General features: G+C 39.5%; 2 protein-coding genes across 2 annotated transcripts; both read right to left on the reverse strand.

Moving 5' to 3' along the window:
- Positions 1 to 960: 960 nt before the first annotated feature.
- On the reverse strand, positions 961 to 7,957 carry fgb (fibrinogen beta chain). Its single transcript, XM_029427267.1, has 13 exons — positions 7,880 to 7,957; positions 7,641 to 7,677; positions 7,440 to 7,527; positions 6,604 to 6,706; positions 5,814 to 5,882; positions 5,563 to 5,677; positions 5,255 to 5,361; positions 4,983 to 5,097; positions 4,024 to 4,143; positions 3,627 to 3,749; positions 3,282 to 3,376; positions 1,965 to 2,155; positions 961 to 1,192 (listed from the first exon to the last, which is right to left on the reverse strand). The coding sequence occupies exons 1-13, from the start codon at positions 7,955 to 7,957 to the stop codon at positions 961 to 963; spliced, it is 1,473 nt and encodes a 490-aa protein (XP_029283127.1).
- A 2,729-nt stretch (positions 7,958 to 10,686) lies between these two features.
- Positions 10,687 to 13,993, reverse strand: eslec (eosinophil lineage-specific marker). The gene is made up of 5 exons (XM_029427266.1): positions 13,708 to 13,993; positions 12,358 to 12,449; positions 12,129 to 12,263; positions 11,786 to 11,891; positions 10,687 to 10,877 (listed from the first exon to the last, which is right to left on the reverse strand). The coding sequence occupies exons 1-5, from the start codon at positions 13,991 to 13,993 to the stop codon at positions 10,810 to 10,812; spliced, it is 687 nt and encodes a 228-aa protein (XP_029283126.1). The 3' UTR covers positions 10,687 to 10,809.
- Positions 13,994 to 16,386: the final 2,393 nt, after the last annotated feature.

The following is a 16,386-nucleotide window of genomic DNA, read 5'->3' on the forward strand; positions in this document are numbered from 1 at the left end:
TATAATTAATCAGTTTGAGGTTTACTTGCAGATGTGGTATACTTCCTTCATAGGATTCCGAGGGTCATTAGTGCAGTAGTGGCACTTTTAACACCTACTAAACTATGACTTTTATATAGAATGAGCAGTTAGTACACAATTAGTAATGTTAGTACTGCCAGTATTCCTCGTTTGCATTATTTGACAGTTTTGCTTTCTGTTGATATATTTGTTCTACATTGTAACTTCCTCCTGAAGGTGGTGCACGATCAGTTCCTTTAGTTTAGAAGTTTAAATGACGCCAAACGCCTCCTTTTATGGGAACAGAGCCTGAGGACGATTGATAACCATTAAAACCATGTGAACTCTTCAACACTACTGTGGTGAGTTTCTACTTACCACATTTGCTTCTTTGGATATTTCTCCATGATACGTTTTGTGTTTTACTTTGACAGGCCGGAGCAGGAAGGGTTCAGTTTCCTGTCTAAGGGCACTTCAGCAGGGACGTAAAGAGTGATTGTGCTGAGTACATTTTCTTTTCTATAGTCCCTGAAGTGAAATAACAACCAGAGCAGACAGCAGGTATATTCCTCAAAGTGTTTATTGAGTAGCAGAGGACAGTTGGCATCAACTCATCCTAGAAGTCACACATCACAGCACATTCCCTCACAACCGGTACGAGGTTTCTCTGACATTAAAACGTTTCTTATTTCACTTAATTTTCAAGCTTATTGCTGCAGGTTACTCTTCTTCAGTTGTGTGTTACATAATAGCACACGCCCAGACGCAGTGTAAGTTGTGTGTAAGTGTGTGTGTCCGTCAACTTAAAGGTTACTGCTAAAATAAAGGACACGCTTGAATATTAGTTGAACGTTACAAAGAGTTTGGAAGCTGTTCTGGTCCCAATCCATGATGGGACAAATTACTTTGGTGTCTTTTATTTTGGCGGTGTCCTGTATATGTTGACTCTCTCCGACATGATTAACTGGGGGCAAAGAACGGCCTGATCTTCATGCTGATGGCCTTGAGTGAATACCAGCTCCCCTTCCAGTTCATCCACACCATGCCGTCGTCGGTGCCGTGCTTGGCCATTTGGAGAGTGTAGGCTCCGCCAATGTAGTATCGGCCGTTGGGATTGGCTGAGTGGCAGCGGTTGTACCACCAGCCGCCTCCATCCTCCCTGGCGCACTGCTTAGCGGGATCCCCGGGGACCCTGGTTCAGGGAAACAGGGACAGAGAAAGTGTTAAGAAATAAGTTGGTGAACTTTGATGCTGGAGTAGAAACGAGTGTTGATTGTTCACACAGTTATGTATTTGTACCTATTGTCTTGTTAGCTACAAGTAGCCCTGCAAGAAGGGGATTTCACACTTTTTCTGAAGGCCCATTGTTACCAAACCCCAATAGTTTGAAAAATGTCTTAATGGACTGAAAGCCCATTTGTCCGACAACAGTTATCCAATAAACAAATGACCGAATCCCCATTACTGCGAAAACAGAAGCCTATTATGATGCAGAATGACCTTCCAGAAGTTTCCTACTATAAGGAAGGTATGACCAGCACTACTCAGCCCCTGATTGGCTCGTACTCGTACTAATTCCTGAATTTCCTTCGGGATAAATAAAGTATCTATCTATCTATCTATCTTTGTTTGTTGGGTTGAGTTGAGGCAAGACTGTTAGACAAATGTGCTTTCGGTCCAATGGGCTCCATCTTTCGTGGCCTTTACTAGACATCTATGTGTTCCCAACATCAGATACTACTCTTGGCCGGAGAGATCCCCATGTAACACCAGCTTGACCAGTCAACGCTGCATTAAGGGTTGTTTGTAGCCTCAATATTTCTTGGATAGTGAATTTCTTATTACATTATAGTGTGTCTTTTAAAGTTCCCCTATCAGCCCATGCTCCAAACGCCACATGTTTGGTGGGTTTGTTCGTGGTATTATTGTAATACTGAGAACGTCACCATCAACATGGCACTTACCAGTTATCATTGTCTCTGTCGTAGGTGCTGAACATCATGCCGTTGTGAATGGTCATTGTGCGGTTTTCATTAAACAGTTCTAAGGATCCTTCCAGGAAACAGTTGCCAGCGTTACCAGAGTAACCGTTGACCGCCATCACGTAGTTGGAAGTCTCTGACTGGATGGTGAACTGGCGATACTGGGCGTAGACCTAATTGATGGTGAAAAAAAGATGATTTTCATTTCAACGGACTAAACTATGACCTTTTTTCGACATGCCTATGACTTTATTATGACGTATTATGCCCTATATATATATATATATATATATATATATATATATACATATATCAATTTATACTTCTCCATTAACTACATTTATTTTTAAATTTAGTTAATTATGTTGAAATAACTGTCTACCACAAATTTGTATTACTTAGTTTTATTGATGTGTATAATATAGTTTTAGATTTAGTTTTGCTTTTTACTTGAGTACTTTCCTTTTATTTCAAACATGTTTGATTTCCATTGTTAAAGGGAGCCTGGGATCTAACATTTGCATTCCCAATGAATACTTCTCTGTAATTGTTCATATGGTGATTAATAAATTGAAAGTTGACTTTGAAATTATTTCTTTTTGACGAAAGATGTCAGAAATATAGTCATAGTATATTATGTCCAAAAAGATCATAGTATAGCATATCAAAAGATATCGGAAATAAAGTCATAGTATGTCGAACAAAGTCTGAAAACAAATCATAGTAAACTCTTATTGTTGGTCTAGTGGTCTAAGAGCTTAGACCTCCAAGTAGAAGATTGCGAGTTCAATACCAGGCTAAATATCACGCCAAAAGAAGTCAGAGAAAATGTATAGTATTGTATGTCAAAAACAGTCATAAGAAAGTCATAGTGGTGGTCTAGTGGTCTAAGAGTTTAGGCTTCCAAGTAGAAGATTGCGAGTTGAATACCAGGGCAATTGTCATGTTGAAAAAAGGTCATAGTATAGTATGTTGAAATATGTCCTGTTGAAAATAGTCCAAAAGAAACACACTAGACTAATTATTACATCCAACCTTCTACTTGGAAGCTTCATCTCTTAGACCACTATGATGTGCTATTTTATGACTATCTTCAACATGACCCTGGTTTTGAACTCACAACCCTCTATGCACTTTATTGTCAGATGAGACAAAGAAAAATAACAAATCCTACATTTGAGAACCAAAAACCATAGAATGTTTGGATTTATTGTTTCAAAGGTTATTTAAACTAGTTATATACAGATAAATGTTAATTGGCTAATTGTTTCTGCAGAACTAGAAATGTTGAGGACTCACCTTGGCTCCGGTCCAGTCCTCCATCTCAATGAGAACCTCAGTGGGGCCCATCTTAGTCACCTGACTGATGCGGTCATTGCCCAACCAGTATTCACCTGTCAGGTGACCAAGGAGAGAAGTACACAATGTGAATATGAAGGTAACTGGCAACATGTCTGTGGTACTGAGATCTCAAGTACACAGTGTAGAAATATATACTGAGATGTAGTGAGTAGAAGTATAAAGTAGCAAAAAACGGAAATACTCAAGTAAAGTACAAGTACCTTAAAATTGAACAGTACTTGAGTAAATGTACCACTTGTTTCCAACCACCAAACGTAAGCTCCCTTCAACACAAACTCTTACCGGGAGTCTCACAGTGACCCTTGCCAGCATCGAAGGCGATGTTGCCGAAACCGCGTCGATATTCGTCCCAACGTCGGCCAAAGTCGACGCTGCCATCAAGCCTGCTCTGGATGAGAAGCCAACCTGGGAAAATAAAAGAAGTGCTGCTGAAAACACCGAGACCTCCACAAAAACATCCATCATATTAACATTAAAAACAAAATCATCAAAAAGGAAAGTAGAAGTGGCCTAACAGAGTTATACTCTCATACTATATACTGTATATATAGATATATATATCACATTGAATATATGTAATACATATAATATATATATTATATACAATATATATATACTGTATATATAGATATATCTATATATATATATATATAAAGTAAAAGTATATATATGCTCTCACCTCCGTTCTGGGTGGACTGATCACAGAAGACTTTGTATGGAAGGTTGAAGCCGTCGGGCTGGATCAGGTACATCTGGGAGTCTTTCCCTCCACGCCGGTAGATGTCCTCACACTCCTTACCTGAATCACACAGGAGACCGGTCAAACAAAGAAGAACTTCTGTACATGTAGAGACATCATTGCATCAAGGATAGTCAGAGTGTTAATCATTGAAATGTCCAATACATCCCAGATGTGATCATGTTCTTGTTGTTTTGTCCTACAGACAGCTGCGTCTGATGGTTTCATTCTTTATTTGTCCGTCAAATACGTTTGTCCAAACAAGATAACCAGAGCTCCGTCAATGTTGCTATAGATAGTCGTGACCCACAAAGGAGGAACATTAACATTTCAGAGACCTTCCTGACCTTTTCTTTAGCACCACCATCAGTTATCTTCTAATTTACCTTTTAATATTTTCTCCTTCTTCAAATGTTATCAGTGGATTGAATGTGTGCTATCAGAGGTTATCAGCCTCATATCCATGGGTCAGATACTAGCAGGCTCAGAATGCTGTTATCATCGATTCAGAATACAAGACGACAGCGACCTCTAGTGGCTGTAGTAATTATGACGGGAGTAAAGGAGGAAGTTAGATGACGTAGTATAAAGAGCAACGAACTCCATATGGGGAGATGGTCGTCGTGGATGGATGAGTGAAATAAACTCAGGACTTTCACCCAGAAGACGTCTACTCGTGTCCCGTAGTGAAACATTACGTACCTAACCTACGTATAAAACTGAAGCTACATAACAAACATACTCACTTTCCCTAAAACTAATCAAGTAGTTTTGTTTCAATTCAAAGAGTTAACCACATAAACGTTTAACTTTCACTTTTGCAACGTGTGGGTCGGGGCCGTTTGCCCATGTTGCCCCATCTGAAGGGGGTGAAACTCTCACCCTCTCACCACACTCACCAGACACCACCGGTATGGGACAGTTGGTCTTGCATGGTTCCTTGCACGCCTCCCCCTGGGTCTGGATTGCCTTCTCCAGCTTCTGGATCTTCAGCCTGATCTTGTCCAGGACCCCCTGCCACCACACAGCACAATATACATCACATCAGGGGGGGGTAGTCTTAAAGCATTTGTTTTGTTTGTGTATTGTATTGTATTGTATTGCGATAGATTACTTTCAACTAATATAATCCATAATAGCACCCATCAGGTTTACGGTGGCTGTGCTTTACCTGAAGCACTCTGATGCTGGAGGGGAGGACAGTGTCCACCGTTTCCTTGATGTAGACATGTTGTTCCTCCACCCGATCCGTGTACTGACTCACCACCCTGTTGTTGTCTGAGAGGACACGGACACACAAGGGGAATATTTCAAATGTTTACTTTGTACAAAATAATTCTCCTGATGTTACCGGATAATATGAAAGAAACAAGTATCTGACGGATTCTCATTAATCCTATTTGAACTAGCGAATCCATTCATCCACCATGATGCTGATGCAGCTGATGAGTGAATGTAAAGTCATGAGGTCTTTCTCACCGGTGTTGACTCTCTGCCTCTCCCTCATAGAGCTGGAAATGCTGTTAGCGTAGTTGTAGACGTCGTTGGAGGATCGGGACAAATCCTTCACCTGAGGCTTAAGTTCATTAATGATCTGAGAGAAAGCAAACGAGTCAAACCCAACAACAAAATAAATTATATATTCAATGCATTTAGATCAATTCTAGTGCAACTGATATTGATTTAAAACCAATTTCCAGGTTTATTTGTAAGTGTAATTCAGTTTTTACCATCTTGACGTTGTTCTGCTGCTTCACCAGCGTGGTCTTCAACTCGCACCCAGAGGGACACAGGACACCCTGGAGGACGAGAGGAAACCTGCTTAATTGTGCTTCAGGGACTAAAATAAGATCCATGTAGGAAACCTTTGATTTCCTTTTATTCATGAACAGATTAATGCATGAAACTCGACTGGCAGAGACAACCACACGTTAGTTTCTCTTGGTGGCAAATAAGCCACCAAGGCTGTAAAATGTCTTTTTTCGAAACGCTTTGGAGATTTGGGAAATTTGATTGTTTCTTCAAAGTTGATATTTTCCTTTACATCATCAGGCAACATGATGATGCTTCTAAGTATCTCTGCCTGTCGGGTCTCACAGCATCCTGATGAACTGAAACGATGCCAACGCTTTAGAAAAAGTGGAACCAGGGTTCAACGTTTGCGTATTTTATTTCTGGCACGTGGTTCACATATCTACTTGCCCAGAGTCAGTTTGTACTTGACCCTTAAACAAATAGTTGTATTTATTAAAAGGTTCCGCCCACATCCTCTAACGCCCCCCAACTGAACTCCTGTTTCCAGGGTAATTAAAAGGCTTGTTAGCGCTTCAGCTCATAAACTTTGTCTTTACTCGTGCGAGCCCAACTGTGTCTGCAGCGGGATGAGCAGGAAGATGTGAGCTAATCCATTTACTCGCCCCACGTGGTATTTTACTCGACAATCCTCACAGTTGAGCCCTGCAGGTAAAACATAAGCAGTTTTCAGCTATAACACGTCGTCTCAGTGGTCGATCCTCCTACCATCTCCTCTGCAGCGTGTGTGCATCCTCCCTCATCCGGCTGCATCGCCTTCTCCTGCAACTGCTGTCCAGCGACTGGAGCTGGGGTCGGGCGACCGCGATACCTGAGACCAAAAGCAGGAGATCAGGACGTCTGATGTAACCCCTGAACTACTGAAACATCTAAACACCTACTGGATGGATGAGTCACACTGACCTTGGTGGGTTTTTATTGAAATGTCTCAACTATTGGATCCCTACTTTGGTACAAACATCGAAGTGAAAAGTGAAATATTTGCCTCCGAAATGAAGTATAAAGTAGCATAAAATTAAAAGTACCTCAAAATCGTACTAAAGTAAGTGTAGTTCTTTGTAGTAACTTTTAAGACTTTACAATCAAATCATATACTCACCTTATAAATGATGATGCACAGTTATAGATTACATTACACACAAGTATATGAAGTACATTCATATTAGCTCCTGCATTAAAACAGCAATGCATCAATAATAATCCTCCAATAATATATCATGACGCCTCGTAAAGTAACTTTTTATATTTTAAGTACACCACTGAATCTTTACTTCAACTCCTTCGATGCTACTTTATTTGACCCGTAATAGAAAAAATAGATATATCTGTGAACCGCATTAGGATACGTTTTAATTGTCTTTTATGTCTCAGGAGAGAAGTAGAAACATTTTCTCATAGACTTCCATACAGTCAGAGGAGTCGCCCCCTGCTGGGGGTTAGAGATACTGCAGCTTTAAGACCCGGAGGTCGCTGCTTGTGGAGACGTATATCGATCCTCTGCACGTCCTGGTTGTTTGACACGATTGATAATAAAGTAAAGTTACCTGCCACCGCCAGTGATGGGGGGCGGGTTGTGGCGTTTAGGGGTGTAGACGTCCTGGCCATGTGTTGTTGGACGGTGACCACGAGCGTCTACATTGCTCGATGCTTCGGTCTGCGGGGAAGCAAACGGAAACAAGACAAATATTTAAAATGACAGAAAATTCAATTTATTACATAAATCAAATATTTGAAGCATATTCTACTTACTGTGCTGTTCTTCGTTGTTGAGCTCTTGGTGTCCTGAGGAAGATAAAAGAAGAAGAATGTGAATATATATGTTTGTCACAAAGCTACATGCAGGACACATTATAACATGAGGCCCAGTGCAGATCGACATGAATTATAATCACACCATAAAATGGACAAAGAACGACTGTGTTGTTCTGATACATGTCTAATGTTTGTAATACATGCTGTGTATATATATAGTATTAAAATTTACCGTGTCATAGTTGTCATAATCCTGAGTCCAGACCACGGACACACACACACACACACACACACACAGCAGCGTCCTCATTGTCCACCGTCGATAAAGTTACTCTTGTCAAACGCTCGTCAGTCTTCAGTGTGTTCACTCCTTTCTCTGCGCCTCAAACCTGCTGTGACCACGTACTTATATCCTGTGTGTGTGTGTGTGTGTGTGGGCGTCCTCCCCTCACTTTTATTGATCTGCTAAAACTTGGTCAATAGCTGCCGGGACAGTTTACCCGGCCTGAGTCAGAGCCGCTCAGGTCAACCTGCAGTGTTCAAAGGTTTCCTGATCAAACTGAATCTGGTTTTGTGTTAATGTGCTGATGTGCTCCATGTCCAGATGTAAAGTGAAGTCTGGATGAAGCAGGTTCAAAGTGTTTCATGTTGTTCACATGTCAAAGGTTTGTACAGATTCTGGATCTGTCTTTGTATCACTCCATAAATCACTAAATCCTGTCAACACACAGAACTCTGTGCATCTCCTGCATGTAGTGAGTGTAGCGTGTATAACATGAGCTGTGAGTGACATGTGAACAAAGCCCTCTGCACAAAGCTTCAGAATATAGAGAGGAATGAAAGTGGAAAGTTTGGTGTATGTAAGTGCTGCTGAAGTGGAGACTTCTGCTGAAGAGTGTGAGAAAAAGCTCCTTTAGAGAAAAGCTCCTTTAAAGATATGTATTGTAACATTCATACATGTTGTACACACTACAGGTGAACAGAGTCATACATGTTGTACACACTACAGGTGAACAGAGTCATACATGTTGTACACACTACAGGTGAACAGAGTCATACATGTTGTACACACTACAGGTGAACAGAGTCATACATGTTGTACACACTACAGGTGAACAGGGTCATACATGTTGTACACACTACAGGTGAACAGAGTCATACATGTTGTACACACTACAGGTGAACAGGGTCATACATGTTGTACACACTACAGGTGAACAGGGTCATACATGTTGTACACACTACAGGTGAACAGAGTCATACATGTTGTACACACTACAGGTGAACAGGGTCATACATGTTGTACACACTACAGGTGAACAGAGTCATACATGTTGTACACACTACAGGTGAACAGGGTCATACATGTTGTACACACTACAGGTGAACAGGGTCATACATGTTGTACACACTACAGGTGAACAGAGTCATACATGTTGTACACACTACAGGTGAACAGAGTCATACATGTTGTACACACTACAGGTGAACAGAGTCATACATGTTGTACACACTACAGGTGAACAGAGTCATACATGTTGTACACACTACAGGTGAACAGAGTCATACATGTTGTACACACTACAGGTGAACAGAGTCATACATGTTGTACACACTACAGGTGAACAGGGTCATACATGTTGTACACACTACAAGTGAACAGGGTCATACATGTTGTACACACTACAGGTGAACAGGGTCATACATGTTGTACACACTACAGGTGAACAGGGTCAAACATGTTGTACACACTACAGGTGAACAGAGTCATACATGTTGTACACACTACAGGTGAACAGAGTCATACATGTTGTACACACTACAGGTGAACAGAGTCATACATGTTGTACACACTACAGGTGAACAGGGTCATACATGTTGTACACACTACAGGTGAACAGAGTCATACATGTTGTACACACTACAGGTGAACAGGGTCATACATGTTGTACACACTACAGGTGAACAGAGTCATACATGTTGTACACACTACAGGTGAACAGGGTCATACATGTTGTACACACTACAGGTGAACAGAGTCATACATGTTGTACACACTACAGGTGAACAGGGTCATACATGTTGTACACACTACAGGTGAACAGAGTCATACATGTTGTACACACTACAGGTGAACAGGGTCATACATGTTGTACACACTACAGGTGAACAGAGTCATACATGTTGTACACACTACAGGTGAACAGGGTCATACATGTTGTACACACTACAGGTGAACAGAGTCATACATGTTGTACACACTACAGGTGAACAGGGTCATACATGTTGTACACACTACAGGTGAACAGGGTCAAACATGTAACTAACAGATATCATGAAGCTTCCCCACTTCATGACTCACATCAACACAACTTTATATTACAAGTGTTCTGACATGTGATGTTTTTGTTGCTGGTTTCTTAATGTAGAAGAATAAAGAACATGCTGAACCCCCCCTGACTCATGAACATTGAATAAATCCTTAAATCATAAACAGGCTCAGTGTTGCTCAATAGCACCTAAAGTTGCTTCATATTTAAACTAGTGTCATGTGATAAAGCGGTTCTTCATATATTAACATGTGAACATTTCTCCTCAACACCTTCTGGAGATTCTAAACCTGCGTTTGATTTATTATTATTATTATTATTATTATTATTATTATTTCCACTAGAATAGAGCTTTTTGAAGTTAAACTTCACGTCCCAGTCGAAGCTGTTTTTGTGAAGCGAGTCCATCAGTTTCGGGAAATTAGGACGATTGAGCAACTGATGTTTGATGTTTGAGTCCAGAAGGGTCACAGCCTAAACACACACACACATTGTACTTTCTGTACACAACAGAATGTTTGTGTGTTTACTGACTTTAAACTTGGTCCCTAAAAACGATGTTATCCCATCTGGAACAGAAAGAAGTCAACCAAACGTATTAATGAGTTATAAATATCTAAATACATTTTCTTTGTTTCCTTATTTCACTCTTCATCCTCACAAACCGTCCCTATGACTCCAGTTCAGTGTTGTGCAAGTTTGTGTTTATTGTTGTCAGAATTACAATTCTCTGCAGAGACACATCTGAGCAAACAAAAGGAAACTGTTGAATATTTATCACATGACAATGACACGGTGACGGAGAGGAAACGTCCTCCAGCTGTTGTCCTGCTCAGATCGTCTTCGCGCAAACGAAGGGGTGCATTTCATCGCAGAAGGCGTAGTGCCACTTCTTGTTATCTGCAACACAGAAGACAGACAGGAAGTGAAATGTTGACCGTCTACAAACAGTTGCTACAAACCGATTCCACGTTCAGACATTAAAATGTTTATGTGGGTCTATATTTTTAAGAGTTAAAAGTTTTCTTCATCTTAAATGAATCACCAAAGAGAAAGATATTTGAGGCCATCAAGAAGACCGACTGCTAGCTAGCTAGCTAGTGTTCCATTGGTTGAGCAGATTAGCTGATTAGCATTTACAAGGTAGAATAAAGCGTAAACTAAAAAGTAAACGTTGTCGTTTTTCAACCGACTTTGTGAAATGAGTCATTTCTCGTCAGCGACGGACGAAAACGAGTTCGCCCACAGAATTATTTGAAATGTATTTACTCGACTATCTGTTAACTACAGAGCTTATTAAACCCAAAATAAACAGATTGCAAGAAATGGATGAAAATGAAGCCGAATTAACTCCTTCATGGTGGGGGTTTGTAAAAAGTCAGAATTTAAGTTGTGTTGCCTCATTCTGCGAGATAATAAGCAAACAGTTCTTAAAATGCTTGTTTTCTGAATGGAGTTTGGATCGATCGGGGCTATGCTAACATTGTAGCTGCTCCGCTAAAAGCAATGTTATCATTCAGACTGCAAAAAACCATTGTGCAAAATCTTTTTAGTATTTATTATCTTTACTATGTTTTGATGCTGGAAGCGACCAAACTTATATCATAAAGTGTCTGGAATTCATACACAGATATTATATAAAATGATATAAACTCTCCGGCAGTTTATTAGTAAAAACATTTTCCTGCATTTGTGATTAAACTATGCCCGGCTTGTTATATCTTTGAACTGGAGTTGACATTAACGCGGTTAAAATATAGACATAACCTGCATATTAAAAGTGTGTATGCATGTGTGGAGTTTATTACATTCATAATTCATCTGCAGACATCGCTCCTTTCGATCCACCTTGTAATCCTCGAACCAGTTGTCGTACTGAAACTTGGAGCCGTCACTCCACATCCAGAAACCGAACTGCGGAGATAAAGACACAACCATTCTGATATAAAGATGTAAACACATCGTACAGCTGAGTTATAATACAGAGGACATGAAGGTATTTGTATTGTATTTAACCAGTAAAACCCTTGAAGATCAACAATCTCCTTCACAAGCAGCTGCATCCTGAACAACCGACGCACAAACCAGGCTGGTAGAGATACACGTCAAGTGTAGCGTGAGGTAATAATATCGAATAAAAGACTTCCATACATGTACGCAGTCGTTCCCTCCGATCCAGGTCAGGGGGAAGTCGTGGGTGTCGGCTCTCGTCAGCGCCTGGATGAAGTGATTCTCCACGTTGCTGTGGACGGACGCCAGGTTGGCGGCTTCAAACAGGCAGTAACCCTGCAGGGGGCGAGAGAGGACAGCGTTGTCCCACTTGGACTCAACACAACGTGACGTAGGAGCTGCAGGGGACTCTCCCCCCGCCGGACCTCACCTCCGCTTCAGCCCACGTCTTCGGGCTGTCGATGAAGAGGAAACACTGCCGGCCGAAGAGGGACCAGCCGTACGGACAGTAGAACTCCAAGTCTGCAGATAAATACGTGTTAATAAGTTCATCTTTGAATCAACTTTATCTGTCCAATTCAAACGTTGTACATTTGAAGCAACTTGTTTTCATACCGTGTGTATTCGTACAACAAATATATGAAACACTCGCTGTAGCTCTGCTTTGTTGTTCGTCTCTTTCTGCCACCAGGTGGCGCTAAACTTTATTTGAAATATGCTCGAGTGTAGATAAACTTTATTGGCCTTTTGGGGATGTTTGTGCACAAAATCTTTTATTTTCAACACGATAACAAAATATTAAGTGACAAAACGCAACAATATTGTGCAACACAAAGTGGTGGAGAAGGTTTAAAGTTTTGAGTTACTACAAGGAACCTTTACCAGTGTCAATGTGAAGGGAGGCACCGGAGAACCAGACTATCACACCCTGCTGCAGTAAAATCAGAGGTTTTCTAAAGGGAGTCTGGTGCTCGGAAACAGGGAGCTCCAGAGATCACAAAGTGAAGTTCCTTGTACTAACTTTGAGGAGCAAAACGTAAAAGTCCTGCTCTCAAAGAGCACTAAAGTATTTTCTAATCTTAATACTTTATATACTGCTGCAGCAATGCATCATACTTTATATACTGCTGCAACAGTGCATCATACTTTATATACTGCTGCAACAGTGCATCATACTTTATATACTGCTGCAACAGTGCATCATACTTTATATACTGCTGCAACAATGCATCATACTTTATATACTGCTGCAACAGTGCATCATACTTTATATACTGCTGCAACAGTGCATCATACTTTATATACTGCTGCAACAGTGCATCATACTTTATATACTGCTGCAACAGTGCATCATACTTTATATACTGCTGCAACAGTGCATCATACTTTATACTGCTGCAACAGTGCATCATACTTATATACTGCTGCAACAATGCATCATACTTTATATACTGCTGCAACAGTGCATCATACTTTATATACTGCTGCAACAGTGCATCATACTTTATATACTGCTGCAACAATGCATCATACTTTATATACTGCTGCAACAGTGCATCATACTTTATATACTGCTGCAACAGTGCATCATACTTTATATACTGCTGCAACAGTGCATCATACTTTACACGCTGCTCGTATGCTTTGTTTGTTAAAGAATCCCGATCTTTAAAGTAACTACTAACTTTACTTCAGTACTTAGTTACTTTCCACCGGGATCCAAGAACTCGGTCATGTTTTAACTTGTAAAGCTGCGACTCCCGCCCACACGTTGTCTCACCACAGTTAACGGGCACGCTCCCCGGCGCCGTCCTGGTGTTGGGGATCTCCTCTCCGGTGATGACGTTGACGCACCAGCAGAACCCGGTGGAGCCGGAGCACTGCTTCGGGAGGAAGTTCCCGTAAACATCGCAATGCGGCACGAACCCTCCGAGGATGTTCAATGCCTGCTGCGTCACGTACTCGCAGAGGCCCGAGTTCTTGGAGAAGTTGGTGGAGTTCAGCGGCATGGCTCGGCTCAGGGTCAGAAGGGCGGCGAAGGTCAGTGTCACGCTGAGCGCCTTCATGGTGACGAGGACAGTGGAGGGTGGGGGGGGGGGCTGGCAATCAGGAGCAGTCAGAAGCTGACAACAATATAGAGCACGAGTTCACAAAACATTTGGTTTGTTAATAGAGACGACTTGCTTATGATTTTTAAATATATATAAATATTTTGTAAAATTATTTCAACTCAGGCCTCCTACAGTTTAAGGCAAATTAGATTTAAAACTTTTTTTAATGCCACACGGAATTAAATTAAACTAAACAATTTTACGTAATTTGGTCAATTTAAAAAATATATATTTTAGAAATTATTTCGAGATTTCACAACGTAAAAAAACAAAAAACATTCACAAAATCCTATTTCCATCTGGTTAAAGATAAATGAGGAGTCAAACATCCTGCAATAACTTACAGGATGTGTTGCCTCCTGCGTACTTACGTCTTCAACACCTGTGATAGAAAGTCATTAATAACATTTATTGTACAAAATTAGTTTGTGCAGAACAAAGAGCTCGTATGGACGAAATGAGAAAAGTAAACAAAAATGTAATAATTTCATTAGAAAAGATATATATATATATATATATATATATATATATATATATATATATATATTATTATACAAATATTTATTAAATCAAATAATTTAATTAGAGAAGATATACATATAAATATGTATTAAATAAAATAATTTAGAGAAGATATATATATATATTTATATATTTATTTATACAAATATTTATTAAATCAAATAATTTAATTAGAGAAGATATACATATAAATATGCATTAAATAAAATAATTTAGAGAAGATATATATATATATTTATATATTTATTAAATAAAATAATTTAATTAGAGAAGATATATAAATATATATATAAATATTTATTAAATTAAATAATTTAATTAGAGAAGATATATAAATATATATATAAATATTTATTAAATTAAATAATTTAATTAGAGAAGATATATATATATATATATATATATAAATATTTATTAAATTAAATACTTTAATTAGAGAAGATATATAACTATATATATATAAATATTTATTAAATTAACTAATTTCATTAGAGAAGATATATAAATATCTATAAATATTTATTACATACAATAATTTAATTAGAGAAGATATATATATATATATACAGACACACACAGCACTTAAATCACAATGCCATTAGGTCCATAATTAAATATAAGGTGGACTCACCTGCTGCAGGATCAGCTGGACTCGTCCTGCTGCGTCGGCCTTTTATCCTGCAGGTCGGCGACGCTCCTCCTGTCTCATTATTTTAATTTCCCACGACTTCCCCAAAACTTGGAGGTCAAATGTTCCTGCAACAAAGAGTGGCGAGGAACACTTTGTCTTCACATTACATGTCGGGACTTTATCTCAGACCTTTGTAGTCACGCACAGTTTTGGGTCACATCATTTCGACATCGGCCTGTCCCTCCATTGTCCTCCGTGTCTCAGCTTCCCGACGCTCTCGTCTGGTTTCCAGGTTAATTGTTATTTTCACCACATTGTATTGTGCAAATCTGAGACTATGTGTTTCTGCAAGTAAACAGTGACTGGCCAGATCTTATCACAGTAAATCCTCCAGCACACACAACATCAGCTGCTCAATGTAATCTGATATGTTATAGAATAACATAAGAGGAGACTCTGCAGGTGAACAGGGTGAAATATTAAACTCACAGATATCATTAACACAGTTACTGTTTATATTACAAGTGTTCATGTTTAAATATGTAAATGAGGCATTATGTAATGTAACTGTTGGAGAGTTTAGGAGAAATCTACACACACAAAGTTAGAAACAAACTGATGTTCTCATGTTTCCTCTCGTCTCACAGGAGACAGAAGACTTGTGAAGAGTGATGTGATCTGAGCTGGAGATGTGCGTCTGTGTCTGTTAGATGTAAACAGGTAAGATGCAGGTCAAGCAGTCAGAGCACTTCCTGTTATTGACACCTGAACTCTTTAGGTTTTACAGCTTCATGGATGTTGTGCCAGATGAGAAAACATAATCCAGACATCCTCCAGCAAAAGTCTGGGAACTAGATTTGAACAATACGAGGTTGTAAACTAAGAAATGAACAATGTGTAACTTTACACTCCCCGATTATAATCTGAGAGAATAACTTTATACACGAGGGAAGCTTTACATCAGTACATCTGCTGGAAGGGCTCGTTAGAAACAAGGACATTAATAACGGTAGATGTGCAACGTGGAATATTGTTGATTCTTTTGTCATCGCATATCAATTTTTTTTATTTTTAATACGATTTTTACCCTTTCTTCTCTATTGATATTAAATGTACAGGGAGACATTCAGATCTGCACACTGATCATTATTGATTATTCTTAATAGTGGAATCACAAATAATCTTGCAAGATTAT

The sequence above is a fragment of the Cottoperca gobio genome, unplaced genomic scaffold (assembly GCF_900634415.1).
Source record: "Cottoperca gobio unplaced genomic scaffold, fCotGob3.1 fCotGob3_305arrow_ctg1, whole genome shotgun sequence".
NCBI lineage: Eukaryota > Metazoa > Chordata > Actinopteri > Perciformes > Bovichtidae > Cottoperca > Cottoperca gobio.